The sequence below is a fragment of the Xiphophorus hellerii genome, chromosome 8, assembly GCF_003331165.1.
Source record: "Xiphophorus hellerii strain 12219 chromosome 8, Xiphophorus_hellerii-4.1, whole genome shotgun sequence".
In the NCBI taxonomy this organism is placed as follows: domain Eukaryota; kingdom Metazoa; phylum Chordata; class Actinopteri; order Cyprinodontiformes; family Poeciliidae; genus Xiphophorus; species Xiphophorus hellerii.
The window spans coordinates 14,107,937-14,123,754 of NC_045679.1; the positions used below are offsets into that span (position 1 = coordinate 14,107,937).

At 35.5% G+C, this 15,818-nt stretch overlaps 1 protein-coding gene across 1 annotated transcript in view; it reads left to right on the plus strand.

Annotated features, from left to right (window-relative positions):
- Positions 1-15,818, plus strand: part of sppl3 (signal peptide peptidase 3) — a 28,969-nt gene continuing 13,151 nt past the window's right edge. The window contains exons 1-2 of the mRNA XM_032569813.1: positions 1-520; positions 14,443-14,520. Coding sequence (XP_032425704.1) covers positions 495-520; positions 14,443-14,520 — 104 coding nt within the window. The 5' untranslated portion in view covers positions 1-494. The remainder of the gene's footprint in view (positions 521-14,442; positions 14,521-15,818) is intronic.

The window sequence follows — 15,818 nt, forward strand, 5'->3', positions numbered from 1 at the left end:
AAACCTCTACAGCAGGGCGACAGTGCGCGTTCCCGCGGACTCGCTATAGAAAACAAAGCTGAGCGTCTTCCATATCAGCTCGGGCTGCAGACTCAAGGAATATCCGAATTTGTTCTGGATACATCGCGCAGAATATGGATCTACAGTGGGTGTAACATCGTTGCAGACCGAGCCATCTCGGCTGAGGTGACGGCAGGACCCTAGCGAGACCGACGAAAATAACATCTGTGTGTGTGTTTTTTTTTTCCTCGGGGTGCTTTGTCTTGTTCACCTAACGATAGCAAACCATCATTTTCATCTCAATTGCATGAAATTCAGCTAGTAATTACTAGCTGCCGCCGGGATGTATCATCATGTTGTCACCTAAAAGTAACTACTAAGACGTCGGATTGTGAAGGAAAAGCAGAGACCCCTCGCTCCCCGGTCCCAGCGGGCTGACACCGGGACCTGAATCTGTGTTAGCCACAGCCACGGAACCCACTGTTTTCGGCGATATGGCGGAGCAAGGCTACTCATCCTGGTGAGTGCGCACAGGCGTTGCGCTACCGATTAGTAGCGGCTGCCTAACATTAGCTGCTGCTACTGCCAACTCTGACAACACTGTGTCAAAAAGCAAACGAACCAAACTCCTGTCATTCTGCATAAATACTTGTTTTGCCACTTCAGCTGTTTTAGTAGCCTTTGTGAAAGCGTAGAAACCAAATTCATACATATATAGACACATTTATCTACATCTGGCTAGCTAGTGGTGGCTAATGCTATGCTAACTTTATTCAGCTGCGGTCAAATCGAGTGATGCTATTGAAAGCGAATTGAAGAGCTAGCTATGTTGTATAATGTTAGGGTTTGATAGTTTTATGTGTGGCTTTTTATTTCATTACAGAACAAATCGCTGCACGAAAATCGCATTTCCGTTCAATAAATGGAGGCTCTCCAGCGACACAGTTTAGGCTAGCCGTGCCAACATACTAGCATATTAGCTGGGTAGCATTTTGTCGTCGAGCCACAGCTCACAATAACAAAGGTTATGCTAAACTAGCATCGCAGTCGTAACAGAAAAATACCAGTTTCTCTATTATGTCACACCCCTGCTCATAATAAATAGTCTATTATTCAGCTTTTTAACAAAATACGTCCTCAGTCAGTTGTTTGTTGTAATGACTGCCAATGTTATGGGAAGTGTAGATTTAGTGACTTGAGCAAAAGAGAGCGTTGGTCTCCATGAATGAAAATGACTGCTTTGTAAAGGCGTAGTCGATTGTCGATTTAATTGTTACAAGGGTTAAGTCTTAGTATCATCCCTTCCAGTAAACAAGGGAGAAAGAGACATGTCTTTACCAGACAGGACTTGTTTTGCCATAGCCTCTCACGGAATGTCGGTATACTTTTTCTTGGTGTGACCATCAAATACCGTTAAAAATAGACTAAATTAACAACAATAACTTCCTTACTTTAAAAAATACTTGCACACAGACTAGGTGGACTGCATCAGTTGACCCTATGTTTCAGGCCATTCAAAGTAGCAAATAAACCAGGGTTTTAAAAAGTTGCCGTTTCTAAATCCACAATGTTCGTCCACCCTACTGTATTTATGTATGGGTTAACAGTATTTTAAAAACATGCCGGAGAAAGTGTATCTGGCTAGCATAGAGGAATGCTGTAGGAATCCTACCCACTCCTATCTCTAGCTGAAAACTGCCAGTCAGATGGCTGAAAGGGTGCAACACAGTTTCTTCACTCACAAAAAATACGCATTTAACCAACTTAAAATATTTCTGGCTGCAAAAAACACAGGTATTGTGGTAACAGGAGTATTACCTATCGGTCATACTTTGGCAATATTGTTTTATAAATACATTTGACATGTATGTTGAGCATCCTGTTACTGATTAGTTGCCCGGTCAGACAGCCTTAATGATCAACTTGTTAGACTCAGTTCCTGGGATTTATTTGCCAATAAATATTGCAAACAGTCCTTTGTGATATCAGTAAAGCACTTACCAAATTTGGGATGATGATATATTTTGAATTATTGTGTAATTCTACAGTTACCTAAAGGAAACAGGATCATATTTTGTACATTAAGCGCTTAAAAAAAAGTCCTAATTTACAGTGAGGTTTTTTTTGTTTGTTTGTTTTTATTATTTGTCCAAGTATGTGTATCAAAATGGAAATGAATAATAATCAGTATTTTAGGAGCTGTAGGAATAATTGCTGCATTTTGTTGTGAAAGCAGTTAGACTGTGTTATTTGTATTGAACATGTGTATAAATACAGTAAAAAAGTTCAAACTTCTAAGTTTGGATGCATGGAATGAACAGAGCCCACAGAAAATCCATCTTGTTATTCAGTGTTTGTTCTGCTGATCATCAGTCAAATCTGATTGAGGGATAATTTGTTAATTTGAAGCTAGCTTGATTGAATAACAAATACAACTTCCACTGTTAGCACAGTCCACTGACCTCTCATTTAGTTTGTCTAAAATGCGTATTTCCATCAGTACATTGGTCTTCTCATTCAACAAGTTTGTTGAAACTATTTTATTTTATTTTAATGCTTGATCTTCTAGAATGTGTCCTGTTTAAAAAGGAAAGGAACTAAACGTCAATATGATAACAACAAGTTATCTTTTCATGAATGTCTTAACACCTATGCATATCAACATCCTTCTCTTTGGCTTTACATTTTCAAACAGAGGTCTCTAATACAATATTAGCTGTCATCTTCTAATTAGCATCACAGTAACTAGGGCCTGAGATGTGACATAGATGCCAAAACACACGTTTTGATGTGTACTTTGTCGTGCTTTAGATCAGGGTCTGCAACTTTGGGATGCCTCCTGACTCCAACAAACCTAATTTAAAACGCAGAATTATCTCCTTCTCATGTCAGCAAATTTTGCAAAGGCCTTGTCATTAATGATTCATTTGATTCAGGTGTGTTAGAGCAAAGATGCATCCAAAAGTTGCAGGGCAGTGACAGTGGAGGATGAATTTCAGACTGCTGGTTTAGCTATTATGAATAATTTATAGTAGGTCAGCAATATTCTGCCATTATGGTCTTATTTGGAAAGAATTGTTAATTCTAATATACACATTTGCTGCAAGAATACCTATTCACTTCTCTTGTTTTGATCCATTGGCCTGGTAAAAAAAAAATGTAAGAAAATCTTAAGCAAATATTCTAATCTAATTCAAATACTTGACAATGATTTTTCTAATAGTATTGACCAAAATCTCCATTTGAGCTGCTGAACTTATTTAACATTGTGAGTTAAGCTTTGAACGTAAAAAGATGTATCTTCTACATCACACAGAAATCTACTGCTAACTCATATGAGTGGGATTGATCTCCATTGCGATACTCTTATCCTCATTGCAGTTGGGCTGTATTCTGAAAATATACATAGTGTCAGATTGATTGTGGCTCCAGGTCAGGATGTGTGTTTCGCTCTACTTTCAGTATTAACTTCTACGTCCCGAGCGCCCCTGGTACTTGTGGGCAGCAGCGTTTCCACCAACAAAACCAATGCAAACACATGTTATACATCGACCAATATTTTCATATTGCATATCCTTGTTATGGGAAGAGGCTCATCTAAATGACAGAAACAACATTTTCAACCTCAACAAGACCTACTTCCAATACTAAGTAGCTAAATGAAAGAAATGCTAACGGGAGCTACAGACTCATACCCAGAAGAACACACAAACTACTTCTTAAATTAAAGCTCAAGCTCTGCTCTTTCTAACGGAATAGGCATCACCACCCTACATAAAAAAACTCAGTGAATCAGCAGCTGAAGAACAGAAAGAAATAGGCTTATTTCACAAAGACAAAAACAAACTCAATCTTTCCTTTGCTATTTTATGATCTTGATCCATGTTGGATAACCGTGTAGAAAACTCTGACTCATTCCCTTGCTTTCCGGAAAATGCGTAAAGCCCTGTTGTTATTGTGGAGTTGTCTAGGCTAGGTAATTTTTGGATTCTATTTGCTATGATGGTGGATGGACGTGTCACTCATCCGATTTGACCGGTGGTCTCTGGGAAAAGTTAGATTTCTACTTTTAAAGGATTATTCACATCATAAATTGCCTTTTTTTATAGGTGGAAATGTTTTATACTCCCATTTTTAATTTTGTGACATCTTGATGTGTTGTCATTCATTAACATAAGTGTCACTTTTTAGACCTCTAGAGTATTCTCTGGAGTCATACATTTTTATTTCATACTAGAACTATTTGAATAAACCTGAAAGCTTCCGAGATTTATTAAATTCATTTTGTAGATGTCATTTTCGAGAAGGTTTCACAAAAAGATGCACAGGGGTCAGAACTGACACACAAATGTGCTAAAACATTATCTGGTTTCAGATAAATAAAACAAAAACTGCACTCAATTCAAATAACTATTTTTCACCCCTCATTTTCAAAAAAATAAATTCTAAATGTTGTTTTATTGTGCAGTGGCTTATGTGCTGTGAGAGGATCATAAACTAATCCATCTGTTGCTTAAATTATAAAAAGAGATTTCCAACTACAAGTTGGGGTGGGTGTAACTATCAGTCTGACAGTATGCTACTTTTATTTCAGTGTCATAAAATCCTTTGTGCATTGTTGTTAAACATCCATCAGCAATTTTATAATAATTCTACAATATAGACAGAATAAAACATTAACCAGTCTCAATCTCTTCGTAGAAAAACAACTCAAAACAATTGTGAATGAATCTGTCAAACCTCTAGTTCCATTTAGTTTTTAAAAAAAATTAGCACACCTTTCTTGTTACACATTTTAAAAGTAGTAATAAGTTAACTTTCCTGATACTGGAAATTAATTTCCAGTATCAATTTTCAATACTGGAAATTAATTTCCAGTATCAGGCCGCTAAGCATTTACTGATATTTCAGCATCACTGATTCAGTTGCTGAACTAAACACCATAAATTTGCTCCAAGCATTTTTATTTTTAAGCCACATGAAAAATGATTGAGTGTCCAATTACTTGAAGGAGGTAATTTGTCAGAGTAATAGCTGAATAGTCACAGTTAAATACAATAATGCTTCAAATCCCAATCTGATATTGAGGAAAATAACTTGTATGCAAAATAATCCTTTATAAATGTTCATGTTGGTGACAGATCTATTAGTTGGTCAGTAGGTGGTGTTTTGATTATACATAAATCATCAACTGAATACTTTCCCCCCAATTAAACGGTCTGATGCATTTTTTATTTCAACTCCTGCATTTTCTCTCTTCTCACTTCCTAAAAACGGAGCAGCTAATGTCTGCCTGTGCCAGATATTTGGCTAATAATTGTAACCTTGTGCTTCTGATGTCTTAAAAAAAATACTTGTACACACTTTATGCTGTGGCATGCCTCTTCTTACAGACTGAAGAAAATGTTAATGTTGCGTACTAAATTCTTTAAATTGAGCACAATGATGGGATGCCATTATTGGTTTGAAAGAACAGAAACGGATGAATTGCAAAAATTTTTTTACAACTGTGAAATATTTTTTATGTTGGAGTACATTTAGGCTTCCTGGGAATATAGCTGCTATATATGTGAGAAACAGTCAATTTTATTCCCATGTTAAAGAGCTGTACTTAACATTTAAAGCTGTTTTATTCAAAACAAGGTCAGGTACAGTGAATAACTTTCAGCAGCTTTTTATAGCAAAAAGTATAAAACTCCCAAGCCTTTTGCATTACAGCTTTTTGCATTAAACCTCATCTAGTTTCTCTTCCTCTCCTTTGTCTCTGCAGCTGTCAAAACTGCATACTCTGAGAGCTTAGACTTCTTACCCATCACATTTTAGGTAACATTTAGAGAGTGGCACTTCCTCATGTTGTAGATGGTAAACACAAGAGCATGTGAAGGAAAAACAGATATCTGCACACTTTGTATTTTGCACTTGGCCTGAAAACTCTGCCCAAACTGTTTCTCATATTTTTTAATAGAGTAATTTTCCTGAATCAAGCTCACATCGTATCAGTGTGCAAAGAGCACTTTCAGTGACAGAGGAGGTTGTAATATTTTTCCTTGATCAGTTTTGATGCATCTGTGTGCACATGACAAAGGGCAATTGCCGTAGAGTTAGTTCTGCAACATGCTTCGACGTTAGTATTTATTCACACACTTCAAATTTACTATAAACTATTATAGCTCTGTTTGTGTCTGGTTCTAACAGTTTCTTTGGTTGTTTTTTATTTCACATTTTTTAAAGTGCGCTGACATGAACCAACTCATCAGTGAAGATGTAAATATACTTTTGTCCAGGCAAAACTAGTACGAACATTAGTTTATTATTATTTATCTTTAGCAACATTTGTGCCATTATGTTCAGAAAAATGGCACAAAGCAAATTTCAACAAGTGCAACAAAGTTGGGCCTGGCAATTGTCACCTACTCTGCTCCACTTAATTGGACAATTTTAGCTAAGAAATGGTTTATGACAGCTTTTTTTCTTGACAATGTATTTAGTTTTTTGATAACCATTAATGTTTTAATTTAAAGCTGCCTCTCGTTGTTTGCCAGTTCATAGGGATTGGCTATATGAACTTAAAATCTGATATTTTTATTTATATATTTACGGTACTTATTGTGAGAATGATAAAAGTAATGATAAATGGGTATTTACAGCATCTTTTATAGTCTTGGATGGCAATTCACCACAAACACAAATACTGGTCTCAAAACACTTTAAAGTAGGCTTCTTCATAACACTAGTTACATAAAGAAGTGTGATTTCCTTTTTTATCACTAAACTGCACAAAGCAACTGGATTTAATCACATATTTGAACAAATAATATCTCATGCAGTCAACAGTGGAGAAAACTAAATAGCAATCCTTACAATATTGTCAGTTTATGGGGTTTTAGACATAAGTTGGAATTTATTGCCATAATAAACAACAATTCACCAGCAGTACAAGAGACAGTGTCCTCCTTCAGTTTCTTTGTGCTACTTTACTAACTTCCTGGTATCCTACCACCCATTCTAGTAACTGTAACAACTAGAATCAGGTGCCAGGAAATTAATAATAGATGCAAGAGATCCTGAAGAGCAAAGCTCCCCTAGACAGTCCCACTACTGCCGCCATTTTTTATTGTTATTGTGACCTTTTTCTGGAGTAAAAATAAGTGGACAAACGCCTTTTTACAAAAGCTTGATTTCTGTTTTTCCAGTCACCAAGATATCTTCCCAAAGGTTTTTTTGGGCTCGTCACAATTTAGACAATTGAGTTCTTTGGATGCTGATTACTCCTGAAAAGGTTTAAAATGGTTTAATGTTTTTTCTACTTCAACTTGATAGTTATTTTGATTTTTTTTTTTTAAGACCCTTTCCTAAGTTGGTAGATGCTTCTGACTTTGTGTCACATGTTGTCACCAGTCAGGTTCTTTTTAGGTGATTTCTGGATTTTATAGGATATAACCTAAATCAATAAAGTTAGTTGAAAAATTTTGATTTAAAAATTGCATTTTGTTTTCACTCAAGTAATGTATCTAATCTTAAGATGAGTTATGTTTGAAATATTAATTTGGACACAATTTAAGCCTTGTATGAATTGTGTATGTACTTCTACCCTGGTCTTTCCTGGCCCTTGGCCATTTGCTTAAAAGGGTTTTGACTGATGATGAAGGTGGTGCTCAATGAAATGAAATAAAAAGTTTGTGACTTCAGTTTGTTCTGAAAGTATTGCGAGAAAGAATGTGCTCTATTATCTTGTTCTAATAGCACAAAAGGCTGCTTTAAAATATTACAAGAACTTTGAAAGGTACTCTTTTTTTTTTTTTTTTTTTAAAGATAACACTAGTTATCTAAAAAAGATTAGATAGCTACAGTTTATGCTGTAATAATATATCTTGTATGCAGCAGATCCATGTTTTTTTAAAAAACACAATTTATGTTAGTAGAGTGTTACTTTATCCCTCAACGTTTTAGCAACAAATTGGCAGAAAAATTAAGACACGCAGTGGCACCAAAGACAAGCAGATGAAATAAAATAATTTCACAACTAAATCAGAAGTACATATTTAAAGGTAATTAACTCTTAAAGTTAGTCATGTTTGCTGTTTTGCCAAGCATGGAAGTGACAATTTTAAATGAATTCTCCCTGACTTATTGGCTTTGCCCTAAATAAGGAATTTAACAATTTTGTCATATTGTTATTAATCATACATTTTGCTCTTAACTAAAAACAACCTTGCACCTTTAAAAAATGTTGCTCCAATATAAAAAAATTGTGTTGAGTATGGAGTGTTTTTTGATATTTGAATTTTTAGTATTGTAACAACCCTACTTGTTACTACAACCCGTAGTAACAAGGGTGAAATGGTACTGAATATGTTTTCTATTAATATAGACTATATGTTGGAGCTGAAATAACAGTTCTAAATATGGTTAAAAAAGGACAGATTTTTAGGTCCTTCTGCAATGAGGAGCTATTTCTGTTTTGTTTTTTTTGTGTGTGTGGGTTCACATGAACAAGTGCAATTTTAAAGAGGAAGCTAGGGTTGCGTCACTAAATATGTCCACTTATCTAGGGACACCAAGCAAAATTGTTTGATCTGTAGACACTGTTGACACTCATCGTCCCAGTACAGGCTACTTCAGAGGTTTGCTTTTGCTAAATTGGCAATAAATTAACATAATTGCAGAAGTTTCCCCAAGAGGACATTTTGAAAGATTCCAGTGTTGCTCAACAGTTTTGGTTTAAAAATGCTTGGAGATGCTGTTTTTGTTTTACTTAAAAAGAAGATTATTCAGTTTCAAATCTTACTTACAAAGCTTACTTACAAGATGGAGTTTTTTTTTTTTTCTTCAAAATGTTCCTAATACATTTATAGATTTTGGGGGTGGATGTGTTTCTACTCTACAAGGATTTCATTCCACATGTCTTTCATGAGTCTTACAAAAGAGATGCATTCATGTTGGCTCACTAATGTTAATAAGGACATGCTCAATTTTATGGAGGAGCTTTAATTCTTGAGAATGTTTCTGCCCTTCTGCAATAGAGAACACATTGTTTTACCACAAATAATCTAGTTAAATAAACTATAATAAAAAACACAAGTTACACAAGGAGCAACAACAGCCACAGTTGATAATTTTGACATATTGAACTTATTACAAGTTATACATGGATCAGAAAATAAACATATATGTCAGTCGTTAAAGGTATGTTTCCACTTCAAGAACCTTTGCTGGGGGTGTTTTTCTACGCCTGTTGTTTCCATTGCAGGGAGCAGAGCCAAAATATGTTACTAAGGTAGAAATCTACCCTAAATAACAACTATGTTTTTTAAGTTTTAAGTAACCAAATAACATTTGGATGTGTTATTTAAATGTAGTTATTTAAACTAGTGAAGTGAAAAGCAGACTTCCATTTTTATCCATTTTTGGACGAATAAACACTCATGTCGAGCCGCTTTTAAGAATTTAAACCATGTTCCAAGACTAAAAAAAAACAATTATTATCCACTGATAGTTGTGTATCTTTAACTAGTTTTAAAATTGAATGCTGCTGCATTAGTGGAGGATTACCTGGGATGCTCCAAGTAATGGAACCAAAAATAATTGTATTTTTATTAGTTGTTTCAATTGATAGCCAACTTTTGCCAATATAAGTGACTGACCAATGATAGGCCAGGTCATCTAAAATGTTTCTGCTGTTCCCAATCTTGAACTTTAGTATAGTTTATGTCATGTGATTTAAAAAGCAGCAGCTGGCACCCGTCACTCTTAACACACAAAATTTGCAATTGCTATTACATTGGCGGATGAGATGCGTTTAAAAAAACACTACAGAAACAGGAGAAGAAGCAAAAGTTGTTATGCATGATGAGAATAATGAGGTCTAAATATTATGACACTATGTTTAGTTCAAAGCTGCAAGTTTTATTTTAACACCCTGCCATTTATTTTTAGTTTGATCATACTTTCGCTCAGTGGCTGTCTACTAATATGAAGATAGATTTGATTAGTAAATGTATGTTCATGCTTTAAAGTTCAAGGTTTCAAAACTAAACCGAAATCTGTTGAATAAAATTCAACTTTTGTTTGTAAGGTTGATCATTTTTCATCCAGAATTTTCTAACTGGATCAGAACAGATCCGAGAATGCCACTTAATCATCTTTGTGGCATGTTGACCTGTGCCTCAGTGCTAAAGAGTAATGCATGCAACTGGTTTGATGAAGGACGGTTTTGGAATTGTTATTGAAAACCTAGTCCGTCAGCGAACAAGGCCGTCTTATGGCACTTTAGGCCGTCGGCCAGCTCTCAACAGTCCCGGATTGTATTTTGTTTTTAAATGTTCCATTCATCTATCTCACTCATGTTCTCCAGGCTTCTGTGCACAGAATTCAGACAAACCAGTTCGGTACCAGAATATGAATGAGGCTTGTGGTGGATTAAACTAGCTGTCTAGCAGCCCGCTGTGTTGACGGGGAGTCTGTGACATAATTAATGTCGGCATGCAGGAGAGCAAGGTCACTTTCTTAATCACTGTTTTAATGCTTGGAAGACATGGAATAGTTTTAGGTAAGAAGACACAAATGATTATGCACATTGGCATGAAAGGATTTTATGTATTGTCAGATATTTACCTAAATCTAGTATACACTGTATTGGACAAATGGATTTGTGATGCTACATTGTTCTGGTGGCTTGTGAACAATTTTATTTTCATATAACCGGTTTTTCAAGCTAGAACTGGTCTGGCTCACCGTCTGACAAGAGAAATACTCCCTGATGAACCAAAACATACATTTGGTGAAAGAATTTATTTAAATCAGATTTATTCTTTTAGCTTTTAGTGCCAATGTCAACTTTGGGAGAAAGTTAGTACTTTTTTAATTAAGACCTACTCTTTTTTTTTTTTAGCTACTACAAATTACATGGGCAGGAATCTGGCCTAATGAAGTCAAGTTTGTGCCTTGTAGCTAAATTCAAACATGTCAAGGTACCATAGTAAATTTGCCCTAGAAAATGGTACGCATTTTGAGGTTGAGTCAAAGCTTTGATGCAACTAGGGCTGGACAATACATATGAAAAACGTATCGCAATAGAAGTGTTTCATATTGGTTGATATTGATAATTATGATTAGTTTTTTTTTGTTTCAAATATCTGAAAAACTGCAAGAAAAGTGACATGATCTTTCCTCTCCACACCATTGTTTATTTTTAAGTAGTCATAAATCATGGTGGCAAAACCGGAAACTGCCGCTGCGCAAGTTACTCAGCAGGTTGTTGCTAGGTAACCACAGAGCGAGTGAGTTGGTTGATGCCACCAACTTTGCTTAGCTGGTCGTCAGAGGTAGAGCGGCTAAAGTTTTTCCTATGCCTACATTCCCTTGAATGCTGTGCGGTTCTGAATCGGAGTTCCTTGATATTATTAGAAATTATAGTCAGATGCATTATCTATTGAAATTGATCACTTGTCTATCGTGATATATATTATTTTATTGTCTAGCCTTTGATGCAGCACCAGATAATATATATTGTAGGCTGTATTATGTGCAATATGCAAATTGTGACCTTATGAGGTTGTTTATTTTCCTGAGATGATGTCAGCCTGTATATTTTTTCAATGAAGCAGCATGTTACGGAAGTTATGTTGACACAAGGTAGTGCACAATTGTGAATTATGGGAAAAATGATTAATGGCTTTCAATATTCTTTAGAAATTAAAATCTGGAAAGTCTGGCATTTTGTTGCCCGCTGTTCTTAGCGAAGTAGCTCAAGCTCAGTCAGAGCTTGAGCTACTGGAGTGATTCTAACTCCAGTAACAGCAACAATATGGTTGCTATGATCTAAATTATTTGTCAATGTTTTTGTGGTACAAACACCTCTTCAATCTTTTGCAGCCTCCAACAGGTTTTATTTCAGAATTGCCCCGTATCTACCACAGTGTTTTGTTTAGCTGATTTGCCTCATATGAGCATAAAACCACTTTCCTCATGTTTGCTGGAGGAAACCCTTCATGGTTATAAAATTGCAAAGGGGGCTTCTTGCTTCCTTGTTGCCACACTTCCACATCTGCAATTAGGTTGTTGTATCAACATATCCTGCCATTTGTGCTGTGGATCTCTGTAGCTCCTCCAGTGATACCATAGCCCTCCTGGCTTCTTCTCTGAATAAGCCAGGACATCTGTCCACTCAGTTTGTGTGGACAAATGTCTCATGGCAGGTTTGCTGCTGTATTATACTTCCATTTTCAGATGTCTTGAACAGACCTCCTGTTCAATACATCCAAAGCTTGAAGTTTTTTAAGAGTTTTGATAGTTTTATAACTTATTCCTACCTTAAACTCATCCACAGCTTCATCCCTGACCTGTTGCATGTTTGCCTTGGTCTCCATGAGTATAGGGAACAGATGGTCTGTTTCCCAAGTCTGAGCCATCTAACGCTATTTGCTTGTCCTGGGTTTTCTTTTTCTGTATTGTAAAGGAAAATTGTTAAAATCACTACCTTCCCTTTTCTAATAATGTCTTTTTGCCTGATCTATCATAAAATTTCAACTAAAGTTTGTAGTTGTCCAAAGGGGCATGAACACTTTAAGCTCAGGCTTTTTCAAGATTGGTAATCGACGATCGGCCAAAAAACTGCAATCGGTGCAACCTTAATATGTACAATGTCTTAATTTTGTCAGATATATTTGCAAATCACTGAAATAATTGTCCATTTTAAACCCATTTATTACTAAACCAATTGCATAAACGAGTAGGCTAACCGCATCATCAAAGGATTTGCAGGCAGACATTTTTAAGTTAATAAATGAATCGTTTAAACCGGATGGAACAAATTCTAATGAACTTCGTGAAATAAATTTTTACAAACTCATCCAGATCTCTTTCTAAGTAGCCTCAGCTTGCCATGATGAAAGTATTTCTCCACTTGTTTCCCAACTGTTGAGTCATTTGCTCCGAGTTGCACTAATGTACAAAATACACATCAAAGCTTGTTAAAGGAAATTTGCAGCCTTTAAAAGCCAAGATGAGTGTCCTCAGATTGTTTTATTGTGTCACATTATATTTCTAAACCTGCTGGATCACATTCTTTTAAGAAAATGCAGACAGGTTTGCGTTTCTATTTTTATCACGTTGTTTTTCACTTGTATCCTGTTGACTCAATTCTGTATGTTGGATGCAATGATTACTGGAAACCGAAATGTGTTCAGTTTTTGAAATAAACATTTTGAGGAGATTCAGAACTATGCTTTAGTATAAAAACATATATCTAGCATTTATTTTTGAGTAATAACCCAACCTACTTCCGTAATAAGTCTGTGGTTGCTGACCTGGTTCCATTAAAATGAATAACACAACTTTTGTCTGAAATACTATGCAGCTAGGTTAGTTTACACTTACAGTACTGCATACTGCTAATTCCTGGAAGGACAATCACCCGCTTACTGTTTTCTAAGAATTTGTTGTTGTTGTTTTTTCCTGGAATTGCCTAAAGGAAAACTGTAATGAAATGAAAATGCAGATTTAATCAAGGAAAACTAATGAATGAAATATGTTTAGAGATGCATTTGTTAAACAACTCAACTCGGCATAAATAATAACCAGGGGTAACGAAAACCAGGCTTTGAAATCACAACTAAGAAGGTTCATTGTTTGGGCGTGCTAGTTGCATTTCAGCTGTGAGAACATTTATTGACAGATTTCAGTGCAGCTCAAATGACCCACAAATGAAGTCTGAGCAATAACAAAAGTCAGCAACAAGCTACGCTTGCTGTCTCTGCAGCATGCATGTTGGCACCTATAATTCCCCTATGTGCTCTAACTACACCCGTGGCTTTGGGAATAATCTCCTTTATGTAAAAATATTATTTTAGGTTTGTCATGTTTAAGTTGTCTGTTATGTTTCACCACAATACGAGTTCATCTGTTAAACTTTATTTCCGGTTCTTAAATGAATTATTCTTTACTGAGGGGTTTCAGTTGAAGGGTTTAGCAGATGAATTGATGATTTATTTGCTCTTTCCTACAAATTTGTGTTCATAGGAATATATAGTTTAAAAATACTGCAGTTTGAGTAAATTTTATTTATAGACTACAAAAGACCATGTTCACTGATGGAGGAAGTAGTTTTGAGTCGAAAAAGTGAGAGGATTGCAATATGTCTGTACAAATCTAATAAGGTGCTGTTTGTTGACCCATTTGTTTTTAACATTTATCTGTATTTATAAGGGTAAAAAACAAGCTGTGAGATTGTTAAATATTATCACTTATTAAAACACAGTAATGTCTGTGCTATAATATTGAATTATTGATAATTAAATGCAATATTTTGCGTAAATTGCGTGTATAAAAACTATTCTCAAAAGGTCTTCCAAGCTTTTTTCTTTCCTCTTTTTTACCTTTTTTATACCTACTTGTTTTGCTTAGAATTATAACCCTGTTTTTACGTCTCTCTCTTGTTTTTAGGGCATACTCCCTAGTTGACTCCAGTCAGGTGTCCACCTTTCTGATCTCCATCCTTCTTATCGTTTATGGCAGCTTCAGGTGAGTAAATGATCACTTTAACCACCAGTTGAGCATGAATCTATTCTCAGTTTGAAACTTATTTAGACCGATGTTGTCGTTTACCTACAACTTTCGGAGGCAGTTTTCTGTTATCTTGTTACCAAGGACACCGCTGTAGACCGGGTATAAAAAGAAAAAAGAGAAGCGTGTACATGTCTGAAAATAAATGTTAATGCATATGCTCCTGATGTACTGAACTAAAACTGTTCTTGAGAGGAAGCATGTTACACACTTCCTGTGGCCCACACTTAACTAGTCATAACAAGATAACCAAATGATACTAATACATCTGGCATTGCCTCTGATATCTGAGGTCTCAGAAAGCTACAACTAAAAGAAAGAGGCAAGATTAATAAAAAAAAAAAGAAGTGTTAAAAATGCTTAAACTTTGGTCATTTACACAATTCTGGCTGAAATTAGGCTGCTATGATTAGAGTGACTATCTGTCGAACGCTGCTGTTGAGGCGGCTGACAAGATTCCTAAAAGAATATTTTCTGTTGCATCTTCCTTGGACTTTATCTTTGAGGAAACATTTAGAATAGGGTTGCACAGTTGTAGAAAAATGTATCATTGTAACAATATCTAATATGTTAATAATGAGTTACCATTAACCCCCATTTTCCTCTTACCGTCTTCCTTTTTCATCATCACGATTTCCCCACCATTCTCCCCAAACCTTCTGATCTTGGTTACTAATATTTATATTGTTTGTGGTGCTAAAGAACAGTAAAATATTATCTTGGTGGACAAATATATTATTGAAAGCAGAGTTTCATTCCGTTGCAGAAGTTTGTTGCAGTTGTGATATTGCACACATTGATATATTCTAGCTTAGAATAGGTTCTGCAAACTTCACAATCTAAATTTTTTTGCTTCAATCCCAGCTAAATAAAACACACTTAGAAATATGAATGCTGCATGACATTTTGAAAAAATGACATATTTTCAATGCGATTTTGATATTTGTGGAAAATGTATTTTTTTTAAAAAAAAAGCACAGTCTTCAAACTAATAAAAAAGACATCTAAAAATATTACTTGTCTTTATAACTTCAGTTATATAACTGAAGTTCAGTATTATTATGCTTAAGTTTGAAAAAGAAAAATACAAATCCAAAATCATTAAGAGCCGTCGTGGGAGGTCCAAAGAGTCACTTGCAGCTCTGGAGCCGCAGGTTGCAGATCTCTGGACAGGAATCTGGACGCTCATCTGATTTTATTATCGCCATGTCTGCTCACTGATCTGCAGACTTTATCTGGTCCTCTGTGTCTGTTGC